Source organism: Myotis myotis, unplaced genomic scaffold (assembly GCF_014108235.1).
Source record: "Myotis myotis isolate mMyoMyo1 unplaced genomic scaffold, mMyoMyo1.p scaffold_m19_p_3, whole genome shotgun sequence".
Taxonomy (NCBI): domain Eukaryota; kingdom Metazoa; phylum Chordata; class Mammalia; order Chiroptera; family Vespertilionidae; genus Myotis; species Myotis myotis.
Window position 1 is genome coordinate 124,486,851 of NW_023416335.1, and position 12,766 is coordinate 124,499,616.

The 12,766-nt window shown below is 50.3% G+C and overlaps 1 protein-coding gene across 3 annotated transcripts in view; it reads right to left on the minus strand.

The window, feature by feature from the left end:
* The window catches only part of PLXNC1 (plexin C1), a 170,477-nt gene that overhangs the window by 23,282 nt on the left and 134,429 nt on the right, over nucleotides 1-12,766 (minus strand). For all 3 annotated transcript variants that reach the window (XM_036301580.1, XM_036301578.1, XM_036301577.1), the window contains one exon: nucleotides 262-439. In XM_036301580.1, the coding sequence (XP_036157473.1) occupies nucleotides 262-439 (178 nt within the window). The remainder of the gene's footprint in view (nucleotides 1-261; nucleotides 440-12,766) is intronic.

Here is a 12,766-nt window from a genome sequence, read left to right on the forward strand (position 1 = left end):
GTCTCAGGGTAGCAATCTCACGCATCTGATTTACAACCCTAATATTTAAAACACCAGCATCTCTGAGGGATTACGATTCCAGGAAGAATCAGGACGCTGTTGGAGAGCATCGCAGTCTCAGGGCCCCTAGAGGTGCCCTCCGGGAGCAACAGGCCAAATAAGGGTCACAGATGGAGGCTTCCATGCTGGGGGCAGGGAGTGAGGAGGGGACAGGGGTGCTCATCAGGGGTCTGGGAAAAAACAGCTCCCGAGTCGCCTTACCAAGACAAATCTCATTCAGCTGAAGTCCATAAGGAGAGCCGTTTTTGCTGAGGAATGCTTGGAAAATCTTTTCTTTGGCTTGGCCTATAGTATCACAATCAAGAACATTGACTGAAATATTCCGACAGACATCTGCACTGTCGTTTTCTGGGATCTTTTCAAAGACGACGTTTAACGCCTGCGAGAACATAAACAGGGTTTCAAGTCGATTAGGTAATTGCAATCTGAAAGGCACTCCTACAAGACACGAACTCGGTGAGCCCGACCAATACCGCCGATGGCACATTAGCAGCCACTGCACTGCATTATCCTTTAATCTTTTCCCCATAATCCATTCTTTTCGGGGATAATGAAAAGGAAAACAGCAAGTTAAAACTCTCATTTAGAGCATGTATTGAATAAATATATCTGAGAGTAAACTATATATACTCATAAATGTTCTAAAAATGGTGATTTCTAATTTCATCCTCAAAAATAAATTTAAAAACTTGCTTCCACAGTAGATGAGGGAAGACTGGTGATTATCTTTTTATTAACAGAACCACAGAGTCCCAGGAGTGAGGTTGCGGGTGACAGGAAAGGTTACGCGGTCCCTGTACTGACCAGGGGGAAGAGGTCACTTTTTAATATGCAGCATTAATTATGGTAACACTCATCGTCCCCTCCAGACTGTTTCCCGAGCCCTCATTAAAACACTGAGACGCCCACCCTGTGCTACTATCTGGGCATTCATTATTTTACACTTCAGGGCCATTACTTAACGTGTTGTCAGTTAGCATTCTCCCAGTGCAGCAAGAATCAGATGAACTGCCCGGCTCAATGGTTGAGCGTCGACCTATGAACCAGGAGGTCACGGTTCGATTCCCAGTCAGGGCACATGCCTGGGTTGCGGCTCGATCCCCAGTGTGGGGCATGCAGAAGGCAGTTAATCAATGATTCTCTCTCATCACTGATGTTTCTATCTCTCCCTCTCCCTTCCTCTCTGAGATCAATAGAAATATATTAAAAAAAAAAAAAAGACTCAGACGAATGGGGGAAGGAAGGCCTTTGTGAATGCGTGAAAACATCAAGCCAGGAATGTTTCAAAACTAATTTAAGAGCAATTTCAGGTTTACTCTGTCTAAGAACAAATGCACACATCAAAAACAACAAAGTTTTTTTACTGCAGATCATTGGGGAAGCTGAGTCACGGATGTGCTAAGAGTATTATATAGTTGGCATAGCATACAGCTTTGAGTCTAAGGCATCTTGGTGATCAAGGGGTCAAAAGACCTGGATAGGGTGTGAAATGCACACTTATTTAACATTTTTGAGCCTGGCTGTGATGAGGGAATATGAAATGATTAACTACTGAAAATGTTTAAAAAAATGAAAAACACAAATGATGTGGAGAATGGGGTCCTTAGGGTTAACAACTTCCAAGTGTGTATACTAATGGTACCTGCCTTCTAGTGTTGTTATGAAGATTAAATGAGATAATGCATGTCAAGGGCCTGACACAGGGCTGGGCTGCTGGAGGATAATAATAACGGGTATCAGTCATTTCATGTAACTTCCTGCAATTATTACTATTGGCATTGGAAACAGAGAGTGGCTGCGCACACAGGACTCTGACCACAAGCTCAGTGTCTGTCGGAGGAAGGAGGATGCTGCCGGCAAGCAAAACGGGCAGAACACCTGCTCTAGGGTCAGCCTCCTGGGTTCAGTCCCACCCTAACCAGCTGGTAACCTCTCTGCAGCTGTTTCGTCACCTGCAACGTGGGGATAACAATGGGCAGCGCCTCCCGGGTTCCTGTGACGATGGGCTGAATTAACCAGGCAGCACCTCGAGCAACGCCTGGCTCAGGGGTGCTTGGGATGATACGACTTGCGGACCAAGGACATGGACAAGGGGCTTCTGAACTCTGGGGCGGTTCTCAGGAGCGTGTCTTCTCGTCACTGACTATAAATCTTGCCCCCACAATCCTGTTTCCAATTATGTAACAGTCCGCTTGGGCCCAGTGCTAACCACAGGAGTCAGGACTCTGAGTCAGCGGCTCTGAGCTCTGAGGTTTGGCGGTGAGCTCAGTCGGGCCTGTGTGAGTTCCTCCTGGCCCGGAGTTGCTCCCTTGCCTGCTCTCAGAGCACATCTATGTTTGGGCTACTCACCCCCTGGGAGGGTACGTGGAACACCTCTCTGCTCACAAAGCCCAAAGTACTGGACTGGAGAGCAGGCAGGGAGGGCGTGGCGGAAGGGCAGCTGGCTATCGGGCGGGCTGTCTGGAAGGAACTGACATGGTGAAGCTTCAGGCCAGAGTCCGCTCCCTCCCTCCCTTGTTTGGCAACATTACTGAGGCCTCTGGAGCCAGTCAACCTGCCAAGTGCATTTCAAGACATTCTTTTTAAAATCGTAAGATCCTGGGGAAGATGTTGTATAATCCTCAACCTCATTTTAGAGCGAGGAAACTGAGGCACAGAGGGGCCAAGTGACTTGTGCCAGGGACACAGCTCATAAGTGGCAGAGCCAGAAGTTGATGCCATGAACCACTGAGTGACAGCCCCCCCCTCCACCAGCCTCCTCCCTTGCCCTCCCTCTACCTGTAGCCCCCAGGGACCCTGTGTTGGCTGAGGCTGTGAGTGAGGTCCTACGCTAGATCCCAGCACAACCAGGGGTTCAGAGGGGGCGGCAGGGTAAATGTGAGTCCTGCCCGCTAAGGTCTGCGCAGACTTGCCCGTGTCTCCCCGTGTTCCCCTCCAGTGGGCTCCACCCTGGGGGTGGCGGTGGTGAAGCTATTTCACAGGCTTCCAAAGATAAAGGAGAATAGAAAGCACCTGTCATCAGAGCTCCAGCAAGCCCAGCCCTTGAACAGTTTTATGGGTATTTGTGAAATAACACTGTGTGACTACCTAAAGGGCACTATTGTCTTTAACAAAAACACCGCTTTATAGGCAATAAATGTTCTTAAAAACATAACCAAAAGGAAAAGAAATCTTAACTGGATGTAAAATAATGTGAACCTGCGCTGCCTCCACAGCTGGATGGGGGAAATACGGAAAATGACAATGTACAGAGTCCACAGGGAATTCTGAGAGTACATTCAGACACAAATGGATTTGTGTTCATTTCTCATGCTGTTAGCACTTACTATTCAACAGCAGTTTCCTAACGTGTAGGGTATAGTCAGGCTCAGAGTGGGCCCCGCCTCTTCACTCAACCCAGCCCTGAGGGCCAAGTCTCCACTCCCCTTCCAGATCCTGAACCGAGTCTTCCCTTACTCTCCTCTCCTCCCTGCTAGGGGCTGGGTGTAGGAGGGACCTTAAGGCAGTCCTTGTTCTCGGGGAATTGTCTAATTCACATTTTAGTGGAGAAGTAAAGCATCACCTGTGAAGCAACATGCAGCCACCAGGTGCAGCTCGATCACCCTCGGTCAGTGATCACAAAGAATCGGGCAAAGTCAGGGGGCTGAGGCCCTGACAGAGGCAGCCTCTCCCCGGCCTGCTCCTTCCAGCTGAGGCGCCTGGGCCAGCCACCTAATAACTCTGAGCTTACAATTCTCCTTGTTCTGATCTTCAAAGAGTGATCGGATTCCTAAGTAAGAACAAGTAGCCAGGTCGGCACGGTTCAATGGGTGAGCATTGGCCTATGAACCAGGAGGTCATGGTTCGACTCCTGGTCAGGGCACATGCCCGGGTTTCAGGCTCAGTCTACAGTGAGAGATGTGCAGGAGGCAGCCGATCAATAATTCTCATCACTGATGTTTCTATTTCTCTCCCTCTCCCTTCCTCTGAAAGCAATGAATAAATAAATAATAACAACTAATAATAGCAAATTAAGGAGTGCTTCCGTTGTGCCAAGCGCCATTGTAAATGACGTGTATTCATATATGTAAATTAACTCAGAAACAACCCTATGATACACAGTCTAGCATGATTCCCATTTTACAGATGAGAAACTGAGGCACAGAGAGGTTAAGTAAATTGCACAAGGTCACCCACCAAGAGCACGGTGAAGCAGGCACTCTATTTCTGTGATCTTAGACACGTGGTGATCCTGTCTTTCAAAATATGAAAATGTTTTGTAAATTGAGCATGGTCCAAATCTATGGGATGGTGATTAATTTTTAATACCCACGAAAGGCTAAAGTGCTCTAAAATGTAGACCTGTCTCCTTACCAGAAGCTAGCCTTCGGGTAAGAGAAACTTCTCTAGCTCTCCCTATTTCGTTGGCATGCAAGTGTCAGCAAAGCCTGGGCAAAAGATATGGTTGGTTATCCAATCAGCAGCCATCGCTCCTCCTTTGCTGGGAAGGCCAGGTGTCGACAGCACTGGGCTCAGACTAGGTTAGACCGGTGGCAACTGCCTTCTCCTTCATGGGAGATCAGTCATGTGACCCATTCTGGCCAATGAGACATAATAAAAGGGGTGAACAGTGCTTAGAGCTGTGGTCACTATTTTGTGACTAGGAAGCAAGGCCTAAAAGAAGCATGAAAATGGTGACTCAGAGCCTGACACTGCTGAGTGGATAGACCAGCCTTGGGCCTACTGACCTCCAGACTTCCTGCGTTAGAATGAAATTCCATGCTCTTACTAGTTCAGGCACCGTTAGTCAAATTTTCTCTTACTTACAGCTGAAGACACCCAAACTGACAGAGCTGGCCTTGTTGATGCTGTGGCAGATAAACCCATTTACTGACAATCATCTACTTTGCATCTACTATATGCAGGGCATTGCAGATGAGGTACAAAGGAGAACTTGGCATTGAGCCTGCCTGAGTAATATTTGAAAACTGGTAGAACTATGATGGGATACACACAACAAATTCTAATATCAGATAGGAAACAGTAGGTATAGATGAAGTTTCAGAGGTTCAGAGAAATATGACCTCTAGCTTAAAGGAGAGATTTCAAAGGGAGAGAAATCAGGGAAGGCTGCATGGAGGAAGAGACATTTGAATTGTATCTGGAAAGAAGCTGCATGTACAGCAGTACATGAGGAAGCCTCTGAACCAATGATATACTTGGCTTCAATTCTAATTAAACTGGTGAGCAGCAAGCTTCAATCTTTCATGCAGGCTACTAAGTCAGGAAGTCTAGTTAAAGAATCTCAATTCCTTTTGGTAGAACAGAGGGTGGAGGACTTGAAGAGCCCTGTTTGTATTTCCAAAACCACCACCTGCTATCTGAGAGAGAATCCTTGTACTATTTACTAGTATAGAAACAAAAGGTGAAGAAGAGAACACTTCCTTCTAATGAGGTTTTAGGTTTCTAATAATAATAGCCAGCACTATTGAGCACTTACCATGTACTGGGAATTGTCTTAAATGCTTTGCTAATTCATTTAATCCTCACAACAGCTCAATTAAGTGGGCACTATTATCAACCTAATGGTTGAAGATACTGGGGCACAGAGAAGTTTAGAAATGTGTTCAAGACTGCACAGCTGGTGATGTCATAACTAGGATGTGCCCATGCTCTTAACGTGGAAGCCAGAAGGTCCATAAGGCAATTAACATCTAAGTACAGTCCCAACCTGCCTGAGGTCTTTGGTAAGTGCCTCAGAGCAGGCAGGGGGGACATGACCGCTTGGCAGGGGAGCCTCTGCCTCCGCACCTTGGCTTGGCATGAACCCGCTCAACCAGACGCACCCATAGGCATTTTCATGGAGCTCATGTTTGCCCAGAATAAAGATGAGCCTTCCCAATGATGTGGTGAAGTCTGGCCAACGAGATGAAGTGGGTATGCTCTGTGGAAGTCTCTGGGAAACTGTCTTAAAAGACAGCTGTGACCACCTGTCCCCCTTTCTATAGTCCAGGTTACGTCCTGCTGGCTGGAATGTAGAAGGAGGCTGGGGGGTGAGCGAACACCTTAGGCCATGAGGTGACCTGAGGACATGAGAGAGAAGGAGCCTGGGACTGAGAGGATGTCCCAGAGTAGAGGCGCCCACCAGTGTTGGGCTGCTCGCCCCAGAGCTTCATGTGGGAGAGAAATAAACTTCTTCACTACTGAAGCCACAGGTATCTTGGGTCTCCATTTCTTGAAGCAGAACCACATCCTAATGGATTCAGGAACATGCCTCTTGCAAAGAAGGATTATTACAAGGGTAAGGCTATTTGGAAGACGCTTGACCCAGAACCCAGAGAAAGACCAGACTGTAAGGGCCCTTTTGTACCATGTCACAAACCAGCCCCTTTAGGTGGTAGTTGCTCAAGTTTATATTGTGATCTCCTGTTCACATCTGCCCAGCGGGATATTGTCTGTCCTGGGTTGTAAATGCCCAGATACAGGAGTTACAGGTAACATTTTGAATAGTAACATAAGCTTTTAATTACAATGGATTCAGCTAACCAACTTGCTGCCTCCCCCAACCTATATAATAAAAGAGAAACATGCAAATTAACCATCCCTCTGCTAGGTTCAAGCCATGCCCATAAGTTACCCCCACCAGCCAATCAGGAGCAAGTATGCAAATTAACCCAACTAAGATGGCGGCGGCCACGGAGCTGGAGCAAGCAGGAGGCTTGGGTTGCCCCAGTGATGGAGGAAGCCAAGCTTCCTGCCTGCCCTGGCCGGCCTTCAGCTCCGCTCAAGGTTACAAAGTTTTAGTTATAGAAGATAAATCAATCCCAGAAAAAAAAGGAAAAAGAAAAGAGAGGCTGAGAGCTTGAGTACCTGGAGGGGCGTGGCCAGCCTGGAAATGGCCCTCAGCCCCTCACCCAGGCTGGCCACACGACCATGGGGTGAGGGTCCCTGCTGGGGGGCTTGGCCAGCCTGAAAACAGCCATCAGCCCCTCACCCAGGCTGGCCAGGCACCCCACTGGGGACCCCCAGCCTGAAGAGGGTGTGACCAGCCTGAAAACAGCCCTCAGCCCCCCACCCAGGCTGGCCACACGACCATAGGGTGAGGGTCCCTGCTGGGGGGCTTGGCCAGCCTGAAAACAGCCCTCAGCCCCCCACCCAGGATGGCCAGGCACCCAAGCGGGACTCCCACCCTAATCTGGGACACCCTTCAGGGAAAACCAGCCAGCCCCCACCCATGCACCAGGCCTCTATCCTATATAATAAAAGGGTAATATGCAAATTGACCCTAACAGCAGAACCACTGGGAATGACTGGTTACTATGACACACACTGACCACCATGGGGCAGATGCTCAATGCAGGAGCTGCCCCCTGGTGGTCTGTGCGCTCCCACAGGGGAAACTCTGCTCAGCCGCAAGCCAGGCTGACGGCTGCCAGCATGGCGGTGGTGGTGGGAGTCTCTCCCGCCTCCTCAGCAGCACTAAGGATGTCTGACTGCAGCTTAGGTCTGCTCCCCGCTGGCAAGTGGGCATGCCCCAAGGGCTCCCAGGCTGCCAGAGGGATGTCTGACTGCCAGCTTCGGCCCGATCCCCCAGGGAGCGGGCCTAAGCCAGCAGGTGGACATCCCCCGAGGGGTTCCAGACTGCAAGAGGGCACAGGCCGGGCTGAGGGATTCCCCCCAAGTGCACAAATTTTTGTGCACCAGGTCTCTAGTCCTATATAATAAAAGGCTAATGTGCAAATTGACTGAACAGTGGAACGACCAGTTACTATGATGTGCACTGACCACCAGGGGGCAGATGCTCAATGCAGGAGTGAACATCACTCAGCCAGAAGACAGGCTCATGCTGATGAGCACAGTGGCGATGGTGGGAGCCTCTCCCACCTCCGCGGCAGTGCTAAGGATCTGCGACTGCTGGCTTAGGCCCACTCCCCCAGACTGCGAGAGAGTGCAAGCCAGGCTGAGGGAACCCCCTGAGTGCACGAGTCTCATGCACTGGGCCTCTAGTCATCAATAAATAACCAACCAGAAAGAATGATAAGGGGATACTTTCTGCTTAGCAGACCTTAAGAGTTAACAAGACAAAAAGCTCACATAAGAAAAACTATTATAAACTAGTGGCCTGGTGCATGAAATTCATGCACATTAAAAGGGGATTAGAGGAAATATTTTAATATTGCTATTTGCCCTTTCTTTATAATAGAAGTGTCAGAGATGAAAGAAAATTAGTAAAATGTATATGAAAATCTTCCTCCTGTCAGAGTCTGGGGCGCACCACGGGACCCAGAGTCAAGTCCCCTCCCACCCACATGCACCTCAAAATCGCGCGAGACCCAGACCTGGCCTTTCCCCGCATTGGGCTAGATCCAGACCTGGCTGGCCCCACCTTGTCAAGCCTCGCTGGGTGGGGGACACGGCCTGAGATCCCCTGTCAAGCCCTGCTGGGTAGGGGGATGCGTCTTGAGGTCCCTGTCAAGCCCCGCTAGGTGGGGGGCATGGCCTGAGGTCCCCCATCAAGTCCTGCCAGGTGGGGGGCATGGCCTGAGGTTCTCTGGCCTGGTGCCAGGGTGGGGGGTGCAGCCTGAGGTCCCCCGGCCTGGTGCTGGTGTGGGGGAAGCAGCCTGAGGTCCTCCAGCCCAGCACTGGGGTGGGGGGTGCACCTTTAGGTCCCCCATCAAGCCCCACCAGGCAAGGGGCGCGGCCTGAGGTTCCCGGCCTGGCACTGGGGCAGGGGGCATGGCCTGAGGTCCCCTGGCCTGGTGCCAAGGTGGGGGGCGTGGCCTGAGGTCCCCCGTCAGGCCCTGCTGGGTAGTGGGGCACGGCCTAAGGTCCCCTGTCAAGCCCCACGGGGGGTGGGGGCGCAGAACCTCAGGTCCCTGCTGATTGTTCGTTAAGGCTCGTTATGGGAACTCGGCCTCCACTGTGGGTGCAGCCATCTTGTGTTACGGAAACCTCTGCCTCCGCTGTGGGCGCCACCATCTTTGTGGTGGAGTGATGGTCAATTTGCATATTCCCGCTTTAATATATAGGATAACTAGAGGCCCGGTGCATGAAAATTCATGCACTGGAGGGGGGCTCCCTCAGCCTAGCCTGAGCCCTCTCACAGTCCAGGAGTCCTCAGGAGATGTTCTACTGATAGCTTAGGCCCGCTCTGTGGGAGGCAACCAGTCCAGCCAACCAGGGGATGGCACCACACCCATCACCCCGCCACTGCTGCCTGGCCTCCCTCTGTGGGAGGTTACCAGATGGGCGATCAGGGAATGGTGCCGGCCCCGCCCCCATCACCCTTCCACTGCCGCTGGTCGCTGCCCTCCCCCATCGCCATTTCCTCCCTCTGCCCGCTGGCACATGCCTTGGCTGGCCTGGCGCTGCCTGCTCGCTGGCCCTGCCCCCGCCCACTGGTCGTTCCGCTGTTCGGTCAATTTGCATAGTACACTTTTATTATATAGGATAAGCACCTACACTGTGCTGGGCGGCACGGCTAGACATCTTACACACATTATTTTCTGACTAGAGACCCGGTGCACAAAAATTTGTGCACTCGGGGGTAGGGGGTCCCTCAGCCCAGCCTGTGCCCTCTTGCAGTCTGGGACCCCTCGGGGGTGACAACTTGCTGGCTTAGGCCTGTTCCCCGGGGGATTGGGCCTAAAATGGCAATCAGACATCCCTCTGGCAGCCCGGCAGCCCTCAGGGGATGTCCATTTGCTAGCGGGGAGCAGACCTAAGCTGCAGTCAGACATCCTTAGCGCTGCTGAGGAGGCAGGAGAGGTTCCCACCACCACCACTGTACTGGCAGCCATCAGCCTTGCACTGGGGCAGGGGGCATGGCCTGAGGTCCCCTGGCCTGGTGCCAAGGTGGGGGGCGTGGCCTGAGGTCCATCAGCTCCTGCATTGAGTGTCTGCCCCATGGTGGTCAGTGTGTGTCATAGTGACCAGTCATTCCCAGTCTTTCTGCTGTTAGGGTCAGTTTGCATATTACCCTTTTACTATATAGGATAGAGGCCTGGTGCACAGGTGGGGGCCGGCTGGTTTGCTCTGAAGCGTGTCCCGAATCAGGGTTGGGGTCCCGCTTGGGTGCTTGGCCAGCCTGGGTGAGGGGCTGATGGCTGTCTGCAGCTGGTCACACCCCCTTCAGGGTGGGGGTCCCCACTGGGGTGCCTGGCCAGTCTGGGTGAGGGGCTAAGGGCTGTTTTCAGGCTGCCGGGCGACTGAAGCTCCCAGCCTTTTTTTTTTCCTTCTTTTTTTAATTCTGAGATTTATTTACCTTCTATAGCTGTCACTGGAGCTGAGAGCCGGCTCCAGCTCTGAGGCCATTGCTGGCTGAAAGCAGGTATCTGGGGTTTGTTTAGCTTCTATAATTGAAACATTGTTGCTTCCGGAGCTCAGAGCTGGGCCGGGGCAGGTGGGGAACCTTGGCTTCCTCCATCACTGGAGCAAGCAAGCCTCATATTCGCTTCAGCTGCATGGCTGCCGGTCGCCATCTTTGTTGGCAGCTAATTTGCATATCCTGCTGATTATCCAATGGGAAGCGTAGTGGAGGTATGGTCAATTAAAATGTTCGTCTATTATTAGATAGGATATAGCAAATGTACAAGGTTGGGTTTTCTGACCACCTGTTTATAGATGAGAAAATAGGTTCAGAGAAGTTGAGTGACTTGCCCAAGGTCACACCACCAGTGAGTAAAGTGGCTGAGCCCAGACTCACACCCAAGAAGGTCAGATTCCAAACCTCACCTCTTCTGCACTAACCACACAGCACCTGGTCATACAACCCCCTTCCTGGCTCACCAGCAGCTTTACCCAGCAGCCTTCACACAGCATGGAGGCTTCAGATACTGAGGTGGAAAAAGAAGGCTGCAGGTGGCTGGAGGAGGAATTAGAAGCAGGAGAAGAGGCATTTTTCACACACTTTCCCCACACTTTTGGGAGAAAGGGTGATCCAGCTACTTCATTTACTCCTCAACTGTAGGGAGCGGCTATAGGGTTAAGCCTTGGACTGACCTGTGGCAGAGCCACAAACAAGTCCCAGCTTAGAGGGAAGAGCCCTCTTAGCATAATTAAGCTTGACCTTATGACACCCCCTAGATCAGCCGTGGGCAAACTAAGGCCCGCGGGCCGGATCCGGCCTGTTTGAAATGAATAAAACTAAAAAAAAAAAGACCGTACCCTTTTATGTAATGATGTTTACTTTGAATTTATATTAGTTCACACAAACACTCCATCCATGCTTTTGTTCCGGCCCTCTGGTCCAGTTTAAGAACCCATTGTGGCCCTCGAGTCAAAAAGTTTGCCCACCCCTGCCCTAGATCCTTCCTAGGTAGCTAATGGGCTGTGGGAGATGCAGCAAGTGCTGCCAAAACAAGTGAAACTCACAAGAACATTGTAACTATGTTGACCACTACCTTGTTTTTCTCTGACTATAAAATAAAGCCTCAGCTTGCCATCTGGATCCTTCTCTGTGGCCTCAGCCAGGCACAGGAGATCCACTGAGCCCCAGCTATATTCTCTTTGTCTGTCTTTTCTTTAATCCTTCAATCCTCTCCCCCCACGCCCCCTCAGGCTCACCAAACCCTTGGCTGTGCTGGCACGGCACATTCAACCATATTCCTAGCTAAGAAGGGCAGGGATGTTGCTTCATCCTTCCTGAAATACCTTATAATGCCTAGGAAGTAATTTTAAAACAATTTGTTACAAACCAGCAACTTTATCATAAAAGTTCTTAGGCCAATAATTACTTTCATTAAACAAAACTTATAAAATATATTTCTAGTGTCATTTCAGAGCCAACTAAAGGTCACGAGGAACGTCTGGTTTTTATACCAGACTGAAAGAGAGAGAGAGAGAGAGAGAGAGAGAGAGAGAGAGAGAGAGAGAGAGAGAGAGAGAGAGAGAGTTACTTCCAGATGTGCAGCAAAAGCAGCGTGAGTTCTGAGTTAAAAGTGTGAATCCAAGAGAAGCTTCTGACCTGAGGTTTTTCTCAAGCTGGAGCCGGCAGCCTTGGGACAACCCGGCCAGTCGGCCCTGCATTGCTGCTCTTGCCTGCAGACCTCCCCACCCCACTCCTTTTCCTGTCCCACCAAAGATGGAAAACCTCAAGCTTCCTGGATCAAGGTGCTTGGCCTCACAGAATGGGGGAGGAAGGCCTTTTCCATTTTGAAGAAAAAAATTTAAGTTAGTGGTGAGACTTCGTCAAATTTCAGTTTTCACACAAAATTTCCTGTACTTGCTAGCATTTGCTCACACTTGTTCATGCTAGAATCACAGGAGAAGCTGTCTGATTTCGCCTCAAATGATTGATTTCAGCATTTTAGGTTTAATATGAGTTTTCAGTGTTTGGTTTTTGGCAAAGTTTGAGTTTCAGACTAATGGAGAGTGGCAGGGCAGTTCTATGCTGTGTCCCCAGAGGAGAGGAAAGAGGCCAGGCACTTGGGTTGGTGGGAGGGCAGATTCTAGTTCTTTTTCTTTATTACATCAAGCTCTAGATCAGGGCTGGCAAACTTTCTGTAAAAGGCCAGATAGTAAATATTTAAGATTTTGCAGCCTTTATGGTCTCTGTTACATCTACTCAACTCTGCATTTGTACAGGGACAGCCATAGACAATAGTAAATGAATGGACAGGGCTGTGTTCCAATAAAACTTTACTTATAACCACAGGCAGCAGGGCCATGTTTGGCACATAGGCTGTTGTTTGCTGACCCCTGCTGCTCTAGGTAATAGTAACTTCAA